The sequence below is a fragment of the Stenella coeruleoalba genome (assembly GCF_951394435.1).
Source record: "Stenella coeruleoalba genome assembly, chromosome: 19".
Taxonomy (NCBI): Eukaryota; Metazoa; Chordata; class Mammalia; order Artiodactyla; family Delphinidae; genus Stenella; species Stenella coeruleoalba.
The window spans coordinates 30,614,840-30,639,819 of record NC_137165.1 but is presented as its reverse complement, the minus strand read 5'-3'; the positions used below and the strand labels follow the sequence as shown (position 1 = coordinate 30,639,819).

General features: G+C 57.5%; 1 protein-coding gene across 4 annotated transcripts in view; it reads left to right on the top strand.

Moving 5' to 3' along the window:
- CUEDC1 (CUE domain containing 1) overlaps positions 1–23,236 on the top strand; it is a 76,344-nt gene extending 53,108 nt beyond the window's left edge. For all 4 annotated transcript variants that reach the window (XM_079904949.1, XM_079904947.1, XM_079904948.1 and 1 more), the window contains 10 exons: positions 2,418–2,969; positions 7,230–7,357; positions 12,248–12,374; positions 13,026–13,218; positions 14,295–14,378; positions 16,004–16,075; positions 16,919–17,012; positions 18,324–18,382; positions 19,223–19,293; positions 21,698–23,236. In XM_079904949.1, coding sequence (XP_079761075.1) covers positions 2,649–2,969; positions 7,230–7,357; positions 12,248–12,374; positions 13,026–13,218; positions 14,295–14,378; positions 16,004–16,075; positions 16,919–17,012; positions 18,324–18,382; positions 19,223–19,290 — 1,146 coding nt within the window. In that variant the 5' untranslated portion in view covers positions 2,418–2,648 and the 3' untranslated portion in view covers positions 19,291–19,293; positions 21,698–23,236. The remainder of the gene's footprint in view (positions 1–2,417; positions 2,970–7,229; positions 7,358–12,247; positions 12,375–13,025; positions 13,219–14,294; positions 14,379–16,003; positions 16,076–16,918; positions 17,013–18,323; positions 18,383–19,222; positions 19,294–21,697) is intronic.
- The last annotated feature ends 1,744 nt before the right edge of the window (positions 23,237–24,980 follow it).

The window sequence follows — 24,980 nt, the reverse complement described above, 5'->3', positions numbered from 1 at the left end:
GATCGGTATCTCCTTCCCAAGGGCTGACAGAATTTCGGGGGGTTGATATCCAGATGCTGGGGAAGGACCGCCTAGAATCCCCCGCCCCATCCACTCCAGGAGCAGCTTGGCTGGCACGCCAACGGCCCCTGGCTCTCTGCCGGCCCTGTGGGGCAGCGGTAACAACAGTCACGCAGCTAACCACGTTCCAGGCACCGTGCTGAGGATTATCCTGTTTAATTCTCATGGAAGCCCCATTCATGTAGGTGAGGGATTGGGCACAGAGAGGACAGGGGACGGGTACCAGGTCCCACAGCTGGAGCGGCAGAGCGGGAGTTGCAGCCTGGGGCCGAATCAGGGCACTTACTTAAATGGTAGGAGGGCAAGAAGGTTTCTTGGGGGCTTCCCGACACTCAGGCCCGGAGCCCAAGGGACCTGTAAAGAGGGCTGTTAATGGGGAAAACGTGGACCCCATCATCTTCCTTCTTCCTCTGTCAGGGGGGGATCAGGTCCTGGCCTCTTTCTCCAAGGGGCTGCCCTTGGCAAAGTGAGAGCCAGGTCCCTCAATCTCTCTTATGAAATTACTCGAGGGGGAGGGCGAAGGTGGTGAAGGTGGCCGACTCCAGACGCGTTAGCACAAGGCACGGACCCCCATGTGTGACGACACCAGGACAGCAGATTGCAGCCCAGGGCACGGCTTCTGGGGCCTCCTGGCCCTGAGGTCCTTGTTAGAAGCCTCAGGGCAAGTTTCCAGAACTCAGGACGAAGGTAGACACCAGGGTGGAGCCCCGCTTTGGAGGGTGTTTTGTCAGCATCCTCTGACCTTACAGTGTGTCAGGGCGGGTGGAAGGTGTGGGTGAGGGGAGTTGGGGTGTCTAAAGCCAGCTGTGGGAGGCCACGTCACACTTGACTCCCCTCCTGTGTTCATCCTCATAACACATTTCTTGGACAGATCCTTTGAGGTCACTCCTCTGGGCTTCCTTGCGCAATGGCTTTGGCCTCTCTGAGCTGTGACTCGCTCGTCTGGGAAGCGATGGGGTGGAGGAGGTTGGATAATAAGTCATACTTCACCCAGTCATCTGAATACTACTCAGGCATTAAAGACCATGAAGGAGATCTCTATGTTCTGACATGAGAAGATGGCTACAATCAGTCATTAAGTGGAAAAAAGGAAGTTGCATAGTAGAATTTATGGTCTGATCACATTTCAGTAAAATGAATTCATACTTATGGCAGTATGTGCCTAGAAACATGTATCTGCATGTAGATATTCCAGTGTTAAGAGGTTTTCTCTGGCGGTGGGAGGGGATTATAGTTCTGTAACATCAGTGTCCGGAGGCTGCATGGGGCCCATGTGCTTCTAGTTTCCTGCTCTTGAACACAGCCCGCCTCCCTGGGACTAGGCAGACACCCACCCAGCAAGCCCCCGAGCATAAGCCCCGGACAATTTCCACGTCCCTCGAAGGAGGTGGAGGTTTGACGGAGATCAGAATCTCAGCATGGTGGCCTTGGAAGGCACTGGGGGACAGTATGAAGCCCCATTTTTACCTGTGAGGGGACTAGCCTTTAGGGACAGAAGGAATCAGTGGTAGTGATGTGTCTTCCGGTCTCAGGGTGAGGGAGGGCGCTCCCACTGCACCTTCCACACGGTCTGGTCTGGTCTGGTCTTCCTTTCATCATCAGTTAACTGTGGAGATCATGGCAAGGAAGATCGTGCTGATTGGCTCACACCAGCTCTTCTCTATCATCTGTTAAGATGATGACCCCCAGTACTAGAAAAGGACTTAAGAATATCCTGTGCTGGAACAGTCCCTTAAAATAAAGCTGCCACTTTTCTACACTTAGCAAAACTACCGTACATCCTGGGATAAGCATGAGAAAGTCAGAACTTGATGTTTTTGGACACATTCAACTCTCAGTTACCTGCACTAGCAGAAGTGCTACCTTAGAAGTGATTTACAGGCCTGGTTCTGAGTGGGCTGCACTGCGTTCTGTTGCAGATTTACTGGAGCTCTGCACAAGTGGATGCCTCATATGATGGTGGGGCCCTGAGGTGAGGGAGCTAAGGAAAGCAGAGACTGGATGGGCTGGAGACCAGAGGGGGAGGACATTGCCTATACAGAGCCCCTCCTGCCCCAGTCAAGTCTCTAGGAGTCCTTGGCAGTGTGTAGTGGTTGAGACCAGTGGCTCAGGGGCCATAGTGCTGGGTTCAAATCCCCGCCTCCTCCACTTTCTCAGGTCTGTGCCTCTGCATAAGGGGGATGATAGCACCTACCTCATAGTGGTGTCAGGATGTAAGCCCTTGCTAACTGGTAAAGAGCTGTGGCTGTTTACTGCAGCTGGAGAGAAAGCAGAAAGAAGCTGTTCTTCCGTGGGCTTGGCGGGGGTCGCCGAGTTCGTTGCATTCTGCCCCTGACTCTTGTCTCCCTCGGTTTCAGGTGGGATGGTCCGTGGAGCCGGACCCAGGATGCTCCCGGGGTGTGGATGACCAGCCGCCCAGCCCCGCACGGCCCAGGCCCGGATGCCGCGCCCTTGTCTCCTGACCCGGGGACCCCGCCCGTCGCGGGACTGAGCTTCCAGAAGCCGCCGAGCGAGCGGCGACGGCGCAGGGACCCGGGGGAGGGGGTTCGGCGCCGGCGGGAAACATTTTCCCCCAGCGGCTCGGCAAGATGACCAGCCTGTTCCGCCGGAGCGGCGGGGGCGGCGGCTCGGCGGCGGCGCGCGGGGCTGGGGGCAGCGCGGCCGCCTCGCAGGAGCTCAACAACAGCCGGCCCGCCCGCCAGGTGCGCCGCCTCGAGTTCAACCAGGCCATGGACGACTTCAAGACCATGTTCCCCAACATGGATTACGACATCATCGAGTGCGTGCTGCGTGCCAACAGCGGCGCCGTGGACGCCACCATCGACCAGCTGCTGCAGATGAACCTGGAGGCGGGTGGCGGCAGCGTCTACGAGGACAGCTCGGACTCGGAGGACAGCATCCCCCCGGAGGTAGGGGCACGGCCCCGATAATTCCCAGGAGCTCCAACAACTGTTTGAACCTGTTAGAGGACTTGGGTTATACTCCTGTCTAGGTTCTACCTAGCAAGCAGCCTTATTTCTCCCAGGGAAACGTACCCAAGTCAGCCCGTGGCCTTATTTTATGGGCAAAATTCATGCGGTCACTAAACAAACACTGAGCACTACTCCGGGGCTGTGCCAGGCACGGTACGAGACCCTGGGTCAGGGGTCATCAGAATGAAGGAGCCTGTTCAAAATGTAGACACCTAGCCCCCACCCCAACGTCCCGAACCCCACTTCCGGGCTGGAGCTGTCTGGTCTGTATTTTCTGAACCTCCAGGTACCCGCTAAGGCCAAGTCAGAGTTTCTGTCCCCACAGAGTTCACAGTCCAGCGAGGACTAGAGGCAGGTGTCAGGCAATGGCAGCCCGGAGGGGTGAGTGCTAGGATGGGAGAAATGGAAGCAACAGAGAGGAGGGGATGGCTTCCCAGAGGAAGAGTGAAGAGTGAGGGAAAGGTGGGTGTGTGGGCAGAGGGCACAGCTTGTGCAAAGGCTCGGAGGTGAGATAGAGCAGGAGTGTTAGGGAACTGGCAGCAGGACCTTCTGTGAGGATCCTAGAGTGCGCAGAGACCAGGAGGCCTTGCGGTTGAGAAGGAGTGTGGTGTGTTCTGGAGCGTAGGGACCTGTGGAGGAGAGCTTGCAAGTTCAGTTCCTCTGACCGAGGCGCGCGATACCCAAGCAGTTCCCTCCTCTCTCCAGGAAGGTGGCTGAGGGCGAAGGGACCACCCCACTGCATCAAGGCCCACTTGCTGGGTGTGGCCAGTCCTCCTCAGCCCCTCCAAGAGCTCAGTAGATGTCTGAGCCCCTAGTCTCAGCAGCACGTGCAGTGCTGGGTGAAGAAGGGCACTCAGAGTCTTTCAACGAGAGGGTCACTGCCCACAGGGGCATCTGGGACATGCAGCCATGGATAGGACGGAAGGCCGCAGCAGATCGGATTCAGCTCTGCTCTTCACTGAGTCCCAGCCTGGGCCAGGCACCATCCTACATGCTTTAGGTGTATCATCTCTTCGAATCTCATAAACTTTGTGAAGTGGCGTTATTATTACCCCCGTTTACAGTGGGAAGCCTAGACCCAGATGTGGCCTCAGAGTCCTTCTCAACACAGCCCTGCAGGTGGCTCTTCTCCGTTCATCAGAGTCATCCTGTAGGGCAAAGCCCGCTTGCTCTTCCTCCTCTAGGGCTGCTGCCTGGGAGTTCTCTCTCCGGGTGGAGGAGAAGCCCTGTGGGCAACGGCATCTGGCTCATCCCTGTGTCACGCGCAGCACCCGGGAGTCATTGCACATAGCAGGCACTCGGGGAGTGTTTGTTGAATGAATGAATGTTGCTGCTGTCTTTGCACAGCTTTCTTTAGTCTCTTTCTCCGGGAGAGCACTCCTTGGCTCTGCCTGGATTAGCCAGTGGAGGGAGTTTTGGCAAAACCAGATCTTCTTTGTGAAAGGGAGGTGTGTGTATGCGTGTGCAGGTACATCCTTTAAGTGTGAGCTGGAAGGAAAGTTCTCTGCAAACGCTGACCCCCTTCCACAGTCTCATTTGTTCTGACAGTCTGGCAGGTAGGATCATATTTCCTTCTCTGTTCATGGCACCCACAGCCCTGTGACCCTCCGCAAAGCTTGCCTGATGCCCTAGATGGGCCTGCACTGTGTGCGCTTCTGTTTTCCCAAGAATCTTGCTTTCCGGATTGAGCCCCTTCTCAGCACCCCTCCTTGGCTGTTTCCCCACCCCCCCATCTTTGGAGCTCTGCGTGGGCCCATCGGCAGGCGGTTCCTGAGCCAGCGGAAAGTGCTGCGGAAAATTTATGAGCAGCAGCTGGGATGACAATAACTGCTGACTGAAAAAGCCCCCTCTCTGGGGGCTGATGGATGGTGGGCTGGCCCGAGGGGTATCCTTGCCACAGAGAAATATCTCCTGTCAGATAAATGGCCCAGACCTTGGCCCCCAGAGCACCTGGCAGGCATCCATCACCCACATGGAGTTAAGCCAGGAAGCCACAGAACCAAAAACTTCAGCACCTTTAGAGCCAGAAGAACAGCCTCACTGTGGCTGGTGGGGGAGGGGAGGGGGCGGGGCGGGGCGGGGGGCGGAGTCCAGAGACATGGCTGGGGTTACTTCTCCCTGGAGACTGGGGATCAGCCTTTCCGGAGCGTGCCTGGCCTGCTGTCTGCCTCCTTGGTGTTTCCTCATTCTGCTCCAGGAGCCTCTGATGAGCGTCTGGCTCTTGTAGCCCCAGGAGGCCGCGCTGAGGCAGGAGCGGCTGAGAGGGGAGGAAGCCCCCCTGCGCGGCTGTGGAGGCCCGATCTCTCTGAGCCCGAGGGGCGGCTGCTATGGGCCCCAGTCAGAGGAACCCCAAGCGGCTTCCTTCTGGGAGCAACTCCTACTGAGGCTTCCCCTCCTCCTCGCCCGTCTCACCGGCTTCGGGGGGGACAGTCCAAGCCAGCCACTGAGTGGGAGGGGCTCGGCCTACAGGCCCCAGCGTGGAACCCTGTCCCTTAGAGCACTTGTGTGCCGGGCACTGGAGGTTGTGCAAGTGTGTGTCAGTGAGCAGGGCTGGAGTTGACAGTGTTCTCTCTCTCTTTTTCTTGTGGAAATTTGGGGTAAGGAGAGCAGTGGCCCGAAAAGCAGCTGCATTCTTCTTTCTCTGCAAAAACATCTGTTTAAGTACTTTCTGCCTCAAAGGAAAGAACGTTAGTGCATTCCAGAGCAGGAGGCCTCCTTGGGTCAGGCTGGCTGTACGTGTACAAAGCGTGGCAGTGTGTGTGTGTGTGTGTGTGTGTGCGCGCGCGCGTGTGTGTGTGCGCGCTCACTCACCCACCTGCCCACCCGCCGTGGTGTCCCTTTGAGACTGGGTGCCTGGGCATGGCTGGGCTCGGGCAGAGATGTGCAGAGGCATCTTAGCAGTGATGTCTGCAAATTCACTTGGGGTTCAAATTTTGGGCCAGTTGACAGCCTCTGAGCCCTTCCCACATTCTTTGGTCTTGGAGGAGATGGGCACAGAGCTGGAGAGGAGGACGCGGGGGTAGGGTTGTGTGACCTGGGCTCTCCAGGTTGATGGCTCCCTCCTGCTCCAGACTCCTTTGCAGAAGGGTTCAGGTCAGTCCATATGGCAGGAAGCCTGGCCCTTGCCCAGCCTTGGCTTCTCCTGCCCCTTTCTCTGGCTCCTGCATGAGGAGAGGAGGCCAAGAAAGAGCCTGGGCTCTCCCTTTGCTGCTATCTCCCTGAGAACCCAACCGGGGTGTGCAGGCCTTGTGTCTGAAGGAGGCACTCTTGCTGTAGAGACCACATCTAAGTTAAAGACTCAGTTGTAGAAACAGTGTGTGGCTCTTGCCATGTTAATCGGTCAGCCTGGGCCTCAGTGTCCTCATCTGTAAAATGGGGGTAATGATCCACAGCCTACTTTGCCCAGTTGTTTGAGCTTCAGGTGACATAATCGATGTGGAAGTACTTCGAGAGAGGGTAGGAATGATGTTAAAGTTATCTACCAAAAGTAACACAGGGACGGAAGAGTCCACGAGCCACAAATATGCAGCTCGGTGAAGTTTCATCAGCACTTGGATCAAGAAACATCAACAGAGCCTGGAATCCCCCTTGTGCCCCTTCTCAGCCTTCCCCACCCCCAGAGGTCACACTGCTCCAACTGCACTCCCTGTAAATTTGTTTTGCCTGTTTTTTACCCCCACGTGTTTATTTATTTATTTGGTTGCGCTGGGTCTTAGTCACGACAGGCGGGCTCCTTAGTTGCAGCTCACCGGCTCCTTAGTTGCGGCTCGCCGGCTCCTTAGTTGTTGCCTGCGAGCTCTTAGTTGTGGCATGCATGTGGGATCTAGATCAAACCCAGGCCCCCTGCATTGGGAGCGCGGAGTCCTGACCACGGTGCCACCAGGGAAGCCCCATGTTTTGCCTGGTTTTGAACCTTACTTGGATGGCTAATGCTGCATGGAGCTTCCCTCTGGGGAGAAGTGCTTTCACGTCTGCTGTGTATGTTGGAATCGTGGGCTCAGAAGTAGCCCATGTGCTGAGCGTTAGTACAGGAAGCCAAACGGTTTTGCAGAGTGCTGGTTATATCACTTTACACTCCCACTAGCAGCAGCAGAGTTCCCTTACTACACATCCTCGCCCACACTTGATTTTGTCTAAATGTTATTTAAATTCAAGGAAGGATTGTTAATATTTCTTTCTTTGTCGTCTCTGATACAGATTTTGGAAAGGACCTTGGAACCTGATAGCTCTGACGAGGAACCCCCGCCTGTGTACTCCCCTCCAGCCTACCACATGCACATGTTCGACAGGCCTTACCCTCTGGCTCCCCCCACTCCACCTCCCCGGTAAGAATCCATCTCCTCTCAGAACGCAAGGCAATGGGGAAGGGGATCAGCGTTTGGGATTGAGTACAAACACGGTGGGAAACTTGACTGGACCCTTCGGTATACTGTCCCACCAGGAACAGGCTTCTACTGCAGCAAGAGGCATTTTAGCTGGATACCAAAGAGGACTTTCAAACTGTAAGGATTGCAAGAGCAGACATCCACTGAATTCCTACTCCAGACTAGATGCTATGCTGAACACTGGACAGGACATAGAGATAAACGATGCTCAGCCTTTGCTTTCTGGAAGCTTATAGTCAAGGGAGATGCAGATTGGGGATGACAGACGCATGGAATGTGTACTGACACTTCCCCTCCTGAGCCCATGGCAAACATTACTAACTGATCACTGTGTTCTTTCCTGCTAAGTTGAGACAGAACCTGAGAATCCTCCTCAAAACAGCACTCCCAGACAGTCATCAGTAATGGATGGAATGGATATCTATTTGCTATCCCTGTTCTAGGGACGTTGTGGGGATTTTTAAGCAATGGGAGCAAGTAAGTCTCTTTTTCTGGGGTAATTCGATAATTGGAAGCAGAAGAGTTAGGTCCCTGGAGACTTCGTCCAGATCAGGGACTCTGTAATTTGGAAGTTTAAAATGAAGCTGGTTGCCAGCTGGGTCCCTGGGTCTCTGAAGTGCTTGTTTTTCTGGGCTCTGTGTTTGAAGAGGGCCGTTGGAGCCCAGGTGCCTCTTTGTCCTGGAGCTGCTGGTCCTGAGAAGAACTCAGGCCTGGGGTGGGGAGGGGTGTGGGGACACGATAGGACAGGGAACTTGTTCCAGTGGATCTTCCCTTCTGGGGATCTTGGGAGCCCCAGACAGTGGTGGTGGAGAACTCTGTGATCATACAGGTATAGATAATAATAACATGTACCATTTACTAAGTGCCCTTCAAATTCCTGAAACTGACAAGGTTCTTTACCTACGCCATCGCATTCAAACCATCTGACAATTTGTGAGGTAGGCACTGTTGTCATCCTCATTTTACAGATGAGGAAACTGAGCCTCAGAGAGGTTTCATAACTTCCCTAAGACTACAGAGCTGGGATTTGAACCCAGGTCATTTCTGACTCCAAAGCCAACAAATGCTCTTCCCTGCTGTGTCCTGTCATCCCCCTAATGAGAAAAACCTCTGTGATTGCAGCTCAGGGAGCTGATAGAGGCCTAGAAAGTTATGGGGGGAGGAGGAAGCATTGTTTCGACTCAGGGACGGGAGCAGAGCTGAGGTCCTCCATCACAAGTGATACCAGAGGCTGTAATGGGGCAAAGCAGGGGGTAAGTGGATAGGTCTGGGTGAGATCTTGGCAGGACTTGCAGCCCAGGATGGGTCATGATGCCCAGGGCTAAATGATTTTCCTTTGACATTTTTTTAATATCCCAAGATGCTTTTGCAAAAAATTCAGTTTCTATTAGGCAGAATAGTTCTACCTATTTTTCAGAAGGTAAGACTGAGCCCATAAGAGACAGAATCCCATTGTAAACCTGGCATGGATATCCTGGCCGCATCCTCCCTCCCCTCCTCTGTGCATGGTGGGGTGAACTAGGGCAGGGGTAGTGTAGCCCAGTGATGGGAGCCCCAGTTGGGGGCAAAATGACCTCAGCCCTAGACCAAGGCTCAGGAGGTCTTGCTCATACCTTTGGACAAGTTACTGCCCTTGCCTCAGGTTCAGGGGCCTGACCCGGAAATGAAGGCTTTGCTGGCCTGGGGGTGGATGCAGGGAAGAGAACTTAGTTGTGAGGTCGGACAGAGGCCGAGTGTCCCCCCACCCTGCCTCCTTTAGCTGCCTAACTGTGATTCTTGAGGTGCCTTGGGCTACTGCTTAACTTCTCTGAGCTTCATTTGCTTCATCTGTGAAATGGGAATACTAATCCCCACCTCAGCACTCCTGTGAGGGTTGAATGAGGCATTGTGGGGGGGGCCCTTAGCACAGTGCCGGGTATGAACCAGACCTGTCCCCAGTGCTTTACTGCTCCCTCCTGCCCCTGGCTACACAGTGGGCCTCTGAGGTCAGCTCTGACAGTGAACAGTGAGACCAGGGGTAAGGCTGCCCTCAGAGGCCAGCGCTCAGGAGAGGCAGGGCCAACCTCTGAGCACGTGCCCCTTTGCCCCGGGTTGGCCCTGCTAGGCCCAGATCCACCCCCAGCCCATTTCCAGGGCCTCATTCGGTCTCTCCATCCAGGACGTGCATTTCCAGCATTTATGGAGTCACCTGATACAGAGATGAATACAGCCCCGCCTTGACCTCCCAAGGAGATCAGGGTCTGGGGGAGGCAGAGACGCGCACGCGGCAGGGTACAGGGAAGGCAGCCTAGAGGAACTGATGTCCCAGCAGTTAGCTGGTAAAGCGGAGGACAGTAGGGCGTTCCAGGCAAAGGAAACCACGTGCAAGGGCCTGGAGGCAGGAAAGGGGGCACCATCTGAGGGAACTCCAGGGAGTATGGAATGTCTGGGTGAGGCTGGAGGGGTGAGAAGATCGTGGAAGCCCTTGAGGGTCCTCCAAGGAGCTTTGACCTTATCCTCCAGCCAGGGGTTTAAGCTGGAGAGTGACGGGGTGAGGTTAGTGTTTTAGGAATCTCTCTCTGGCTGCTGGGGCCAATCAGATTTGAGTGGGGGGGTTGGGGGCAGGAATGGCCTGGCTCCCTTCTGCCACCTCCAGTCTCTGGGGTGCCTTTGAGAGTGAAGATGAAGAGGGTTTGGGAGCTGGCCCTGCTGGGGCACAGAGAGGCAGGCTGATCCCAGGGGAGCGTGCCTGGAATGCCAGGATTCCTGGGCCCAGGTTTTAGCAGGACGATCTGTGTGTTCCAGGACAGGCCTGACCCCATCAGGGCCTCAGTGTCTAGTCTTTACCAAAAATCTTGCCTGGAAGCCTTGTTGCTGAAATCCTTCTGGGCTCTGATATCCTTTGGGTAGGCCTGGGGGTCTTATGGGGCATGCAGTTCTAGTTCGGGGTCCAGAGAGCCCCCCCCCAGCCTTCTCTCTCCTTCCCCTCGCCCAGCCTGTCCTTTCCTGAATGAATGACAGGCTCTGAAGCCCGGAGGCACCCCTCCTCACAGGCCACCTGCTGTTCTTCCATTGAAATTACAGCCTTGGAAGTTTTTTATTTGCCTCTCAGCTCATTTCTGACATTCCTTTCTGACCACAGTGGAGTTGCCTGGGCCGCCCGTGCTCAGCGTCCCCCTGGCTCTCACAGCTGTGGGCTGACCTCATCTCAGCCGGTGCCAGGGCAGGGGGCTGGGCCTGCCCCTCCTCCAGGACCGCGGGCCCAGCAGCGAGGGACACTCAGCCTTCTACTCCTCGTCCCCCCTCCCGACTTGGGTTCTCAGTAACAAATGGCTAGAGGGGTCCAGCTGCAACTCCGGGGCTCTCTCTCCATGGCTTTCCTGGGTAGCTGTGGATGTGATTGAGTTGCGGTGGGCACCCATGTCCCAGATGAAGACCCTGAAGCTGGAGGAAGGGTGCCGGGGTCGACCAAAGAAGGTCCTCGAGTCCCAGAGGGATGGGGTATCCACCCCCTTGACTATCTGGCCCTTGGAGAAAAATGAAGCCGCCAACAGTGATAGGAGGTGGATGAGTGATGGAGGAGGAAAGGCGCCCAGGAATGGGAGTCCCGGGCCGTAAGGCAGGCTCTTCTCTGGACCATCCCCGCATCTGTACAGTGAGAGGGTGCCTGGGGTTCCTTGGCTCCTGTCTGAGTGCTGAGCTCCCACCAGGCATTTAGCGGCTTGTTATCCTGTCTGCTGCCGCCCCCGCCCTTCCCCCTGGGCCCGCCAGGCCACCCGCCCAAAATAGAAAAAGAAAGGAAGTTATTTCCATAGTCAGGGGCAGCCCGGAAAAGCTCCCCTCCAGTGAGGGGGCGGGCGGGATTCCTGGAGCTCGAGACCAAATCAGAGCCAGGCCCGAGAGAGAGTGGCTCCCGGCCCTCGGCTGCCTTCTCTGTGTGTCATTTCCCTGATTCAGCAGAACACGTGTCCTGCGGTTGCCACGCTGCAGGCTGCCGAGGAGCTGTGGGGAGCTCCTGGCCAGGCCCCAGGCCGCCCTCAGGCCAGGACGGCAGGGCGGGAGGCTGGGGGTCAGGGAGGCCACGTGCCAGGGTCTCCTTCTCTCCTCTCCGCCTCGCTGTTGGCCTCCGCCTTGGCCCAGGGGAGCGGTTCCCCGCGCCACTTGGAACAAGGACCCTTCCAATCCCACACCTCCATGTGCCTTTTCAGCACGTTGTTCGAGACAGCCTCCCGAGGGGCTCCCACGCACCTGGGCAGGGAGACAGCAGCTTGTAGGAGACTGAGCCCCAGAGGGGACAGGGTCTCACCCAGGACCACGTGGCTGGCTTGTGGCTGGGCCAGAACTGGAGCGTAGATCCACTTACCCTCTAGGGATCCTGGTGTCCTCATGTCCCCCGACCCTAGCAAACCAGCACTGGGGCGGGCTGGGCTGCCGGCGGCTCTGTGTCTGTTCACTCGGAGCACGCCTGGCACTCAGCAGGCAGGAGGAGCTCGCGTCCTGCTAGGTGCTAGGGATAGAAGCGTGAAGGGCCGTGACTGCCACATCCACGTCAAAATCCACAACACGCAGTATGTGCGCCGGCAACACGGAGCTCTCTAGGCCCAGAGGCCTTGAAGGCGCTGAGCAGTGGAACATCCAGTGCAGCGGAGCCCAGGCCCAGAGGCTGGGGGTCAGCCGAAGCCTGGTTGAGAAGGGGAGCTGGCGTGCTGGGCCTTTGTGCCAGAGGCAGCGGAGGCCACGGGAGGCTCTGGAGCAGCAGTGCCAGTCTGAGCAGGATCTTGGTGTGATGGGCCAGGACACCTGTGTTTGGGCCTGACTCTTCCCTCCTCCTCGTCACCTCTCACCCCGCAGCATCGACGTGCTGGGCTCCGCGCCCCCTTCCGGCCAGAGGCGCTATCGGAACTGGAACCCCCCACTGCTAGGCAACCTCCCCGAAGACTTTCTCCGCATCCTGCCCCAGCAGCTGGACAGCATACAGGTAACGGAGGATTCCCCCGCCCCTGGCCTGTGCAGCAGCCCTGCTTGCCCACACCGTTCATGCCAGCCAGTGTCACTCCCTGCTGTTTAAGCCCAGGCTGAGCTGTTTCTGTTGCCCTGGGTTTGTAGGGAAAGAACACTGAACCAAAAGCCTCATTTCCTGTCTGGGCATGGAGGTTTCCTCTTCCGCCCAGGAAGGTGACAGCCCTGGGGACGCTCCCTGGCTGCGGCCATCACCCCAGGCTGGAGGGAGGTGGGCAGGGGCAGGGGGTGGGAACTGTCAACGGCAGAGGTGCTTCTCCCCAGAGGCTGGCCCTCTGCAAGGGGTCTCCCCTGAGACAGCTTAGACAGGGAGAGCTTTGAGTTTGGGGACCCTGAGCAGTTCGCAGATCACTCTTCCGGACTATTCAGGTTTTGATGAAGGAAGGTGTGGGGGGGCGTCCAAGGTGGAGGAGGTGGGGAGTAGTTTTTAAGCCCTTGCTGCTTCCTCAGCAGAGAGGGCTCTGGCCTGTGAAGTTAGATAGGAGGTGCTGGCCGCAGTGTGCGGCCACAGCATCCTGGGAAGGACACGTGTACCCCCAGGTGCGCGTGGATATCTGTGCAGCGTGCATCCTTGTGAGTAGGCGGTCCAAATGCTCGCTCCCCTCCTCAGGCTACCTCCGGGGGCTCCAAGCCTGCGATCACGGAGGGAGGCCGGCCCCTCACGGCCGGGCCCGGACCCCGGGACCAGGAGAACCGCTGGAAGCAATACCTGGAGGACGAGAGGATCGCGCTCTTCCTGCAGAACGAGGAGTTCATGAAGGAGCTGCAGCGCAACCGCGACTTCCTCCTTGCCCTGGAGAGAGGTGGTGCCCCGGGTGGGGCGCTGCGGCCGCTGCTCCACGGCTAAGGAGGGGCTGATGCTGGCTTTAGCCTTGGAGCTCGGGGTGGCCTCTGTGCTGTTGAGTTATCCTGGTGGGAGCCCCAGAAGTCTGCCAACAGGGACCTGAGTCACCAGCCACCGCTTCCCTCCTCTGGAACTCAGAGAGAGAGAGGGGTGCCCCTCCCTTGCTCCCCTGCCTGTCTGCTCTGTGCCAGGCACTGGCTTCGGCACCATATGTCTGGGGCTCCAGGAATAGAGTGATTGGGTCCGTGGGTGCCTCCCTGAGCAGAGGACATTTGAGCAGGGGCTCTTGAGTTTTTTGGGTGTTTGAGTTGTCCTTGGGCCCAGCACTCTACTGGCCCCAGCCTGGCTGCCTTCCCCCTTCAGGGTGGGAGTGTTTGATGGGGGTACAGCGAGGGGCCTGTGGGAGAGGGGTGTGGGTGTGTGCGCGTGTGTGTGTCTGACTGTGTTTTGGGGGAGGGAGCACGGTGTGCAGGGAGAAGTCTGGCCTGAGACAGAGGAGGCCCAAGGCTGGACCCAGCTCTGCATTAAAGGTGCTGGGGGTCTCGGGGTCTTTCCTTTTTTTTTTGCGGTACGCGGGCCTCTCACTGCTGTGGCCTCTCCCATTGCGGAGCACAGGCTCCGGACACGCAGGCTCAGCGGCCGTGGCTCACGGGCCCAGCCGCTCTGCGGCATGCGGGATCCTCCCGGACCGGGGCACGAACCCGCGTCCCCTGCATCAGCAGGCGGACTCTTACCGCGCCACCAGGGAAGCCCGGGGTCTTTCCTTTTAAATGAAGGGCTGGACTGTCTGACTTCCCAGGGTCCTTCTCATTTTGACACTCTGACACTGCAGGTTGTCAGGGCAGTCGTTTCTGTATCTTTGAGAGTTCTGGTTCTTTGAGAGCCCGTAGGCGTCGTGTGTGCACATATTTCGTGTGTGCAGGTGTGTGTGTGTGTGATTCTGGGGGTTTGGCCTCTAACAACCTCCTGCATCTCAGCGCAGGCTGCCCCTGGGTGGGAGCTAACTTCCCCGACCAGAATGTGGTCCTTTTCCAGATCGATTGAAATACGAGTCCCAGAAATCTACATCCAGCAGCGTAGCTGTGGGAAATGACTTTGACTTTCCCGCTCCTGTCCCAGGTAACCTTGCCTTCCTAAGAGAGAGGCCTGGAGGGTGTAGGGGGCTCACACCCCAGCTGTGGTTTGCGTATTTGGAGTTTGGGGGTAGGCTGAGGAAGCAGGCTGGTGGGGAGGTTTCTCCCTCTTCTCCATGCTCTCCGAGAGGGAGATGGCCCCTCCATTCAGCAGCCCCGGGTTCTTACCAACCCAGAGGCTGCTGCAACCCACACCCGGGATTGGCCAACGGACTGGCTGAACTCCTTGGAGGTGCCTGGAGCACGGGCAAGAAGGGGACACACCACACCACGTAATGTCCCACGGGGTGTCGGGCTTGGGGTGGCCAGGGACTCAGAGACTGGGTCACTGCCCGGGGGGAGCTTATGATTTTACTGGGAACAAACACTGGAGATGCATCCGAGAAACAGGCAGAAGAAGCAGCAAGGCTGAAGACACGCTTGTTAATTACGGCAAAAACATGTCGGCGCGGAAGGGCAGGATCAATCTGGGAAGAGTTCATTCGTTCATTCATTCATTCAGTACCTGGGGAGTATCTGCCACAGGCCAGGCTCTGCCTTAGTGTTGGAGGAATAGAATTGGAAGCTTCACGTCCAAGGTGGTGAGAAGCAAGAATTGCCTCAGTGGCTGAAGGAGGGCCAGGGGTGGACAGCAGGCTGCTGGGCTGCACGGACGAGGGTCAGGCTGGAGCTGGGGACACCCTGAAGGTCCCGGTTCCATCCTCGACATCTGGACTCTGCCTGTGTGTGTGCACAGTGGCCCCTGGTCAGCCAGTGCCCACCACACACACACACACACAGGCTGCCCGCCTCAGAGGAAGAATCCGCAGCTCTTGCCCGAAACAGAGCTTACATCGCGTGGTAGAATGGGGGAGGGGGGCAGAAGGATGGGGAGCTCAGCTGATCCCAGCTTGAAGAGGGAAAATCCTGTCGAACTGATTCATAAGCGACAGGCTGGGAGCTTAGGTCCCACCAGATACGCATCTGGGGGTTTAACAGCAGCCTCTTGTCCTTGATCCCAAATTAACCATAGACACCGGGACCGCCGAGGTGGATCAGGATGACTCACAGGGACTTAGCAGGCAAGGTGACTCGGGATTAGCGTGGGAGCTTAGAAGGGCCTTGAGGGACCCAAGTGGGTGCCGAGTGAACGGGGAGACTCGGCGTACCACGTCAGGACGCAGGCAGGCTGGCCACGTGCTGGTGAATGTGTGACAGCCTGTCGGGGTGCAGGGGAAGCCCCAGTGCTTAGCATCTGGTAGCTTCCATGCTGTAAACACTCCCATCGTGGCTGATTTCAAGCTACCAAAGGGCCTTCACGGAATGCAGAGTGGTCAGAGGAACGGACCGTTGGGAGCCTGCGGGAGCCGGCCCTCCACACATACAGACCAGACCACTGACCCTTTTTACAGAAAAGGGGAGAGTGAGGCTTGGGTGGGGAAAGAAATGCTCCTTGAACCCCGGTGTCCTCCTTGCTATAAGCTCCCTCCTGGTTAGGGCAGAAGCCTGCTCTTTGCTCCCTTCCTCAAGTGGAAGGGTGGGGCTGAGCCCCTGTCCTGTGGGGACAGCCCTGACCCCCCTCCCCAGGCCTTGGGCAGCCACTGGCCCTCAGAGGTGTCTTCCCCCTTCCAGGAACCAGCGACAACAACCCCGCTGCGTCTGAAGATGCCTTATTCAGGGACAAGTTGAAACACATGGGAAAATGTGAGTCCAGCGTACGCCCCCTCCCCAGCTCTTCTAAGGCAGGCCTGTGGCCTCCTGGGAGGGAGGGAGCCACCCGGAATTTTAATGCAGCTGACTCTTGGTGAACCAAAGTGACATTTTAATCACGGGCTGGCTCCCTCAGCTTTCCTGCCTCTCTTCCCTGTGCAACTGAGTCTGGATACAAATTAAGTTTTAAATCCTCTTGGGCCATCTGTCTGCAGAAAAATAATAATGTGCTGGACACCGCGCCCCCCTGCCCCCCGCCGTTTTAGAGTTCACGTTCTCTGTGGCTTGAGGGGGCTTGGCCAGGCTGGGCCTGAGTGGGGAGGCCCAAGCTAAGTCCACGTTCTGTGGGTGGGCGGTCCACCGGGTCAGTGGCCCCTTCCCACAAAGTCCTGCCAGCCGGGTCCCGCCTTCCCCTCCACCCCACCCCCCAGACACACAACCATGCGTGAATGAGGCTGCCATCCTTTCAGGCTCCATTTCAGAGAAAATCTCGGATTAGTCATGGAAATCCCAGAACCAACCCTGGAGGTGGAGAGGGGAGAAGGGGAGGTGGCAGGAAGAAAGCCAAGACGTGAAGCCGTCTGTCACAGCTGGGGAAGGAGGAATACCCGGATCTCAGCTGCTGGCTGCGGCCCCTGGCCAAGCTCCCGGTGGCCTGTGCGGCCTCTGCCGGCCGACCCAGGATGGCAGCCTCACTCCGCCAGGGCACCAGCCTGACCCCGGTCTGCGATTGCTGTCACCTCTTCCCCTCCCCCACCGGCCTGCCCACCTGCCCCAGTCCTGGGGGGCAGCTACCTGCTGCTCCCGCTGCCGGCTCACAGGTCTCTCTGCCCCTAGCCACCCGGAGGAAGCTGTTTGAACTGGCCAGGGCCTTCTCGGAGAAGACCAAGATGAGGAAGTCAAAGAGGAAACACTTGTTGAAGCATCAGTCGTATCCTTTGCAGCCTGGCACCGGGTGGCAGCGGTGGGTGCTAAGGGTGCTGAAAACCCTGGGCTGGACTCCCTGAGGCTGCACCCTCCCCCGGAGTGGGACCGGGCCACGTGACTCTCCCCTCTCCCACCCTGGGCCCTGCTGCCAGCCTGGCGCTGCCCTTTTTTTTTTTTTTTTTTTTCCCCCCCCGGTACGCGGGCCTCTCACTGTTGTGGCCTCTCCCGCTGCGGAGCAGAGGCTCCAGACGCGCAGGCTCAGCGGCCATGGCTCACGGGCCCAGCCGCTCCGCGGCATGTGGGATCTTCCCGGACCGGGGCATGAACCCATGTCCCCTGCATCAGCAGGCGGACTCTCAACCACTGCGCCACCAGGGAAGCCCTGACCTATCTATTGACACCAGTGTTGACTCCCATCACCAGGCATGGGGAACAGGCCAGTGTAGGCCCCTGTAGGCTCAGAAGCTGTCCTACCACTTTTTAACTTTTTGTCTGGGGTAATCTGCGTCTTGAGAGAAAACTTCGTCCTTCCATGGAAATAAGCAAACCTTTTCCTAATTTCCTTTTTTTTTTTTTAAATTTATTTATTTTATTCATTTTTGGCTGCGTTGGGTCTTCATTGCTGCATGCAGGTTTTTCTCTAGTTGTGGAGAGCGGGGGCCACTCTTCGTTGCGGTGCGCGGGCTTCTCACTGCGGTGGCTTCTCTCGTTGCAGAGCACAGGCTCTAGGCGCACAGGCTTCAGTAGTCGTGGCTCGCGGGCTCCAGAGCGCAGGCTCAGCAGTTATGGTGCATGGGCTTAGCTGCCCCACGGCATGTGGGATCTTCCTGGACCAGGGCCCGAACCCGTGTCCCCTGCTTTGGCAGGCGGATTCTTAACCACTGCACCACCAGGGAAACCCCCCTAATTTCTTAAGTTGAATTGATCCACAGACCTTTCCACCTCCTCAATTCACGTGTTGGCCCTGCCTTCTCACTCTTAGTTCCTCCAGTAAAAATATGGTTTTCCACAATTTTACCCAGACTTCCATCCATGCTTGTCAAACAGGGCCCAGGATATTATTATAGAAGCTGAGCAGCCAGAGGAGAACAGGGATAAAGTTCCTTCTCTGTTCCCAGAGATGGGAGCTGGGGGAGAGAGTCAGCACCTGGCTGCTCAGCTGACCCCAAGAAAAGGAGTCTGCAGGAGGTATTGGGGAGTTTGGGGGGATAAGGCTGGTGCGGTGAAGGCCTCCTGAGCTTGGGGCGGGGGTAGAAGTCCAGGGACAGGGAGCGCCCACCCATCCCTGGGACAGTTTTCCTGAATGGTCCGGCAGACTGGGGGCTGCGGCATCAACAGCCAATCTCCTGGACGACGTGGAGGGCCACACTTGTGGTGAGGCGGGGAGGGCAGGGAAGTCGGGGCTCTGAGTTGCCTGTGTTGGGTGGTCCTCCAAGAGGAGGGCCTGGGTGTTTCACAGGTGAACCCAGACTGTAAAGGAGGGGACACCGAACCTGGGGGACATATCAGGGTTGGTGGGCAGGCGACCCAAGGGAATGGGTCCCCCTCGTGACTTGGTCCATATCGCCTCTCCCTTCCACTCCTGAAAAGGGGCCCAGCCACATCTCCACCTAAATCTTTACCTGGAGCACAAAGCACCGAGTGCTGTTTCTGGGGAATATTCTCTGGGGTGTGAGGGGACAGACAGGCCCACCCACATGGAAGGGCCTCCCCTTGAGAGCCACGCGCTGGGCAGTTTCAGTGTCTGGGGCCCAGAGGCCTTCCAGCGTTCATTCAGTCCCTCCCAAAGGCGTGTGGGCCAGCAGACACTGCCTCAGACCTTCCAAGGCCCACAGCTGAACCCTGATCCTCAGGCCTCAGAGCAGAGGAGCCCTTTGGTGTCAGGAGACATCCAGAAACAAGGGCTAGAAGGGCCTTGGAGGTCATCTGGACAGTCCGACTTCCCCATCTCATTTTATAGATGAGGAAACTGAGGGAAGAACTTGTCCAAGGCCTCAGAGCTCATCGATAGAGACAGAGCAGCAGACAGGGGTCCTAACCCCGCACTGTGCCCAGTTGCCCCTCACCAGACCCGCGCATCGCTCCCGGGGATCAGCGTGTGCCCTGGCAAACAAGGGTGGAGAGAGTTGGCTCAGCTGTCTTGCCCAGCCTGGGAGACGTGTCTGAGTGAGGCCGTGCAGGGTGGAGGGTGAGGTGCTTTCCTCTGCTTTTCAGACGAAGACTTCCGGGGAAGGCGACAGGAGGTGCCCAAGGTGGAGGAAGCACTAAGGGAAGGACAGTAAGAGGTAAGGTGCAGGACTGCCCTGCCCCACACCGCAGAGGGTGGTCTTCCCCGTGGTCCAGAGGCATCAGGCTCAGGCAACTAGATGGCGCAGGTCCGGGGTTTTTTCCCTTGTTACGGCGGGGGGCGTGCGCATGGGGGAACTAGTGTTTTGCGTTATTTATTCATTTGACAGAAGATAGTCACACCTATGCCAGATGCTAGGAACAGGAAGAGAAAAACCAGCTTTGACCTTGAATAGTTTACAACACAGTTGAGAAGAGAGTCCAGGATACACACAGCACACTAATTTAAGAAAAACTGAGATGGCCTCACCGGCCACGTCCACACAGAACTCTGCCATTGCCTCGGGTTTTGGTGGTTGGGAAGATGAGGGAACGGCCCCTCTCAAGACAGCTCTGTTTCTGGCTGGAGCCATGGGCCTCCAGGCTGCTTTTCCTCCTCTATCCCAGTGCATCCCTGGGGAAGAAACAGGGAATGTCAACACCTCCTCCAGGGCTCAGGGGAACCTGTCCCTCTTCCAGCCCCTCCCCCATCAGGAAGCTGCCTGCTCACCCTGCCCCCAGCCGCTGTCCTGGTCCCAGGGGTCAGCTATCTACAGGGCTTTTTTTTTTTGCGGTACGCGGGCCTCTCACTGTTGTGGCCTCTCCCGTTGCGGAGCACAGGCTCTGGACGCGCAGGCTTAGCGGCCATGGCTCACAGGCCCAGCCGCTCCGCGGCATGTGGGATCCTCCCGGACCGGGGCACGAACCCATGTCCCCTGCATCGGCAGGCAGACTCTCAACCACTGCGCCACCAGGGAAGCCCTACAGGGCTTTCTTGAGCTCACGGTGTGGCAGGTATGGCCCTTTTTCAGGCTATGGAGAAATACTTGCTACCCTCAGGGTAACAGCAGTGGAGGGGAGAAACCAGGGTGGGGAGGACACAGCCAGGAAGAGTACAGGCGCCCTCTCCCCTCAGCCTGGGCGGCTGGCCTTCACGTCACCTCTAGTTGACTCGCCACCCTCCACCAGGCCCTTCCAGACCTCTTCTGTTCTCTCAGGCTCTCCTCACCCATGTTGCCGCACCCAGGCTTCCCAGGTATCCAGAATGCTGAAATAAAGCCAGCCGAGGGGAGAACCCCCGCCTCCCGTGCAGTGTCGCTACCACTTCCTTCCCACTGGTCCCCCGGGAAACGTGCTGGCCCAAAGCCACCCCTATCAGGACCTTCCTCATAATTTCTTTCTTTCCTGAATCTTCCAGCTTTTCCCTTTCCTTCCTCAGGTCTACATCCTCCTCGTCCCATCTTAAAAACCAAGAGTCCTCAATATTTTCCATCATCACCCAGTTTGCAGAAAAGTGCACCCTCCTTCACCCATTGCCAGCTGGCACCCCCACACCCACCCCCAGACTGACTCAGGATCACCTGCCAGGTCCTGGGCCTTTTCCTGTTCTGCATCCTCTGGTGCTGTCTCTGCACGCCATGCCCGTCGTCTCCCCTGAAACTGCCCTCCCTTGGCTCCTGTGGCCCCAGGAATCCTGGATCCCCTTTCTCTCTGCCTCTGATTCTCTGTGCGCTTTGGGGCTCCCGTGGCTCCTTCCACTCCCGCAATCCCAGCTCTCCCCGTAGCTCTGGGCTTGACCCTCTTCAAAGTCTCCTTACTCCCTCTCCCTAGCGGTGCCACCAGCCTCTCTTACAGCATCAGCAATACTTTTGTGCAGTTGGTTCCCAAATCCGGATCTCCCTCTTAGTTCTCCAAATCCACTCCACGGCCCCAGCTGTGCCCACGATGGTCTTTCTAGCCCTGGCTGTCAACTCACTGAAAGCTAGACAGTCCCACTTCCGATTTCCCCGGTTCGTTTCTCTTCTTATTCCTCGCATCACTGCCCTGGCAGACTCTCATCGCCTGGCTAACAGCTGCTGGTCTCTTCACTGCCCCTGCTCTGTTTACCCATCGCCAGGACACCACTACAGTTCCATTTCTCCCTTGCTCTCTGAACGGGTCTTCCGAGCGAAGTCTCCTCAGCTTGGTGTGGGCGTCCCACCAAATTCTGATCCCATTTTACTTTTCTGCCCCTACAGGTGCCCTTGGTGTAGCTCAGCTGGGCTACCGCTGTATCACAGAACAGGCCAGGCACCCAGGCACACCTCTCAGCCCTTCACAGACAGCTGCTTCACCCCACCCGCCCCACTCCATCTCTAGCTGCCAGAGTCCCTGCTGTTTTGCAAGTTGGAATGTTTCTAGGAGCTTGGATTGGTGGGTGTGACCGCAGGCAGAGTTCCAAGGCTGACACAGAGTCCCTGGGGGAAGGAGAAGCCTCCTGTCTTTAGAAGCTTCTGCCCAGAACCATCTCTCCAGGAACCAGTGGTGAGGAAAGACCCCTGGGCTCCACTGAAAAAGACTTCTCCCATCCCTTTTTCCTGCCAGATGTAGCAGTTTCTCCTCGCCGGAGACCATCTGACCCGGTAGAGGCAGCCACAGAGCAAACCGGCCCTCCGCTGAAGAGCCCAGCTGCAGCCGGACGGATGGTGCTTGAGTTCTGAGGCCCAGTGGTTCTCCAGCCACAGTCCAGCCCAGCCACTGCCACTGCCACTTCCCAAGGGACTTAGAACTTCGGAGTTGCATGCTGTGATTGGAGGAAGGGCCTGAGGGTGGAGGCAGCAGCCAACCACAGTCCCTTTCGTAGCCAGGCTGTTCTGTGGGGAACGAGTGGAAATGTAGGATCTAACCCCTCTTCTTAAAAAAAAAAAAAAAACCACCCAGAAAACTGGCAAAGGTTGGAGTACCCAGAAGGGGAGGATGATCCTACCAGAGGCTCGCTGGCCTGAAGGTGGAGCCCCTGCCCCCCTCTTGTCCTGGTCTCTCCTGTCGGGCCACAGACACTGCCTGATCCCATACCGCCATCCGCAGCTCCCTTCTGGGCACCTAGGGTCCTTTATTCCCATGGCCTTCTGCATCTCAGTCTTTCCCCAGGGGTGCTGGTCCTTGGCACTCCCCTGCACGGAGCTCTGGGTGAGAAAGCCCTGGGCAGTCACTCGGGCCCGCTCTGAGGAGTGATGGGCCACCGCAGAGAGGTATCTGCTGAGTACCCTGCCTGGGCCCCTCGGGCTGCCTCTGTTAGGGGCTGGCAAGGGCCCCCAGCAGGGATGGGGAGGCTGGCCACCCCGGAGCTGGCGGATTCTAGCTAGGCAGGGGTAGTGTTTACTCTGACAGAAGACGAAAGTCAGTCCTGGATGGGATCCTGTAGTCCCACGACAGTGGAGGCTCCAGGGGCTCTGACTCCCCAGTTGGACTAGAAGTTCTGCTGTCATTAAGGGTGGGCAGCGGCCAGTTCTTCAGTAACCCTGAGAAGGTGCAGGACTGAGGGGCAAGAAGGAGAGGCTGCCAGCCGGGCCAGAGCCTCTGGGGCAGAAGGGCTTGCTGGGTGCCCCTTGCCAAGAGTGAGAAGGCAAATGGCCAGGAGGAAAACAAGGGTCCTACGAACCTGACCCGGCACCAACCACTGCCAACGGGAGGGAGGGAGGGAGTGAGGGAGGGGCAGCCGGGCTTCCGTGGCCCGGCTGGAGGCGGGAAGGCGCCGACCTCGGGAGAACAGGGGAGCCGGGCAGGCACGGGGCTAGGGCCCGAGCGGGGAGCCAGCCCAGCGGCACGGCGGTGGGGCGTTGGGGGCGGGCGCCAAGCCTGGCGGGGCTTGGTGGCCCTAAGCCACCTCGAGATAGTGAGGGCGTGGCGGGCTCCCCGCGGTGCCGGAGGGGGACCCTGGCCCGGCTCAGCCTCCCGAGCGAGTGCGGAAGTGCTGCCGCCCTCCAATCCCCACCGCCCCCCAAGGGCTCCTGATGACCGGGCACAGAAGAGGGGGAGCGCCAGTCGCCCCCCGCCCCCCACCCCCCGTCCGTGTGTGTGGCTTTGTCAGTTTTTTTGTTTTTGTGTTTTCTCCTGCGTGTGGGTTTTATCTTGGAGCAGTTTCATAGGAATTCGTGTAATAAAGACTTGGTGTTCTCTTGGTGCTCTGACGTGGCGGCGCGTGTGCTGACCCTCCTCTTCGCCTCCCCCTCCCCCCGGCACCCCACGCCCGTGGGCCGCCTGCCTGGCCCACCCGCAGTGCCCGCGGGGCCCCGGGGCTCGGCATCCCCGCAGCGCCCCTCAGGTGGCCCCTGTGCCGCACCGCGGCCCACCTGCTGGCGCTGCCCGCCTTCCTGTTTGCCTGGGAAAGTAAACCGCTTGCTGGCAGGCCAGGGAAACAGCAGTCTGTTGCGAGCGCTCCAGCCGGTCACCTTCCTAAATAAACAGAAAGCTGCCAGAATAACGTCTCGCCTGGAGCTGCGGGGATGTGTAGTGTCGGGCTTCAGAGGGCCCGCAGACATCTTCCAGTTCAAACCCCTCTCGCTTTCCCTACTACCAGGCTTCGGTGAACCACCTCCCGCGCCAGGGAGCTCACTGCCAGAGGAGGAGGCTGGTGCCCTTTTCAGACAGGGCGGTTTTCAAGGTTAAAAAGTTCTTCCTGGTGTTGAGCTGTGGGCCTCCTTGTGGCTTCAACCCACACAACTTATTTCTGGGCTCCGAGTCACCCAGGCCAAGTCACTGCTTTTCCTCTGATGCCATGATTTTTTGTTTGTTTTTAATGTTTATTTGTTTATTTTATCATTTACTTGGCTGCACCGGGTCTTAGTCACGGCACGCGGGATCTTCGTGGTGGCATGAGGGATCTTTAGTTGCGGCATGTGAACTCTTAGTTGCAGCACGTGGGATCTAGTTCCCTGACCAGGGATCGAAGCTGGGCCCCTTGCATTGGGAGCATGGAGTCTTAGCCACTGGACCGCCAGGGAAGTCCCCCCGTCCCCATGCCATGTTTGAGTTCAGTGGCCTTTCTCCTGGATAAACAATGCAGGTTCTTCCTGCCTCCCCTACAAAAATGTTCTGCCCCCACCCCTGCCCTGCCCCTAGCCCAGGTAGACCCAGGTGGGCTTGTAAATTGACGTACCTGGACAGCTGGTAATGCTCCAGACCTGGTGTTTGGACCTCAGCAACCCAAGCTTATCCTCTCATCCCTGCTCTGTGCATTCTTTACTGATAGCTGTTGATCAGTGTAGATCCCCCCACCGCCAGCATAACACCAGCGCCTGGGACCTTGTTAGAAATGCCAATTCTCAACCCCACCCCAAACTGAGTCAGAAACTCTGGGGGTGCAGCCCAGCAGTCTGTGCTTCTGATATGCACTAAAGTTTGGGAGCCGTGGTGTTAGGTCAGTACCTAGTACTGGCTGCAGAGTAGAATTACCAGAGTAGTTTAAAAAATCTTGATGCTCAGTACCCTACACCAATTAAATCAGCCGTTATAGGTTGGTTTCTTTGAAAGCGCCTCAGGTAATTCAAGTTCACACTCAAGTTTGCGGACCAGCACGCTAAGCAGTCTGGTAGGTGTTTCATATTAGCCCAGTTAATTTTGCCCAATAATGGCCACTTTACAGATGATGCAATGACAATTCAGAAAGGTTAAGTAACTTACCTAAGAGCTAGCAAGGTGTGAAGTAAGAAAAGGGGCCAGGGCTGCCTGACTTCAGAACCTGTGCTCCGCCCTCCATCCAGACCTCCTGAATCTGAACTTGGGGTATATTTGAACAAGGCTTCCAGATGATTCTGATACGTTTGAGAACCACAGTTCTACTACCTTGCTACTCAAAGTCTGGTCTGCAGACCAGCAGCATCTCTAT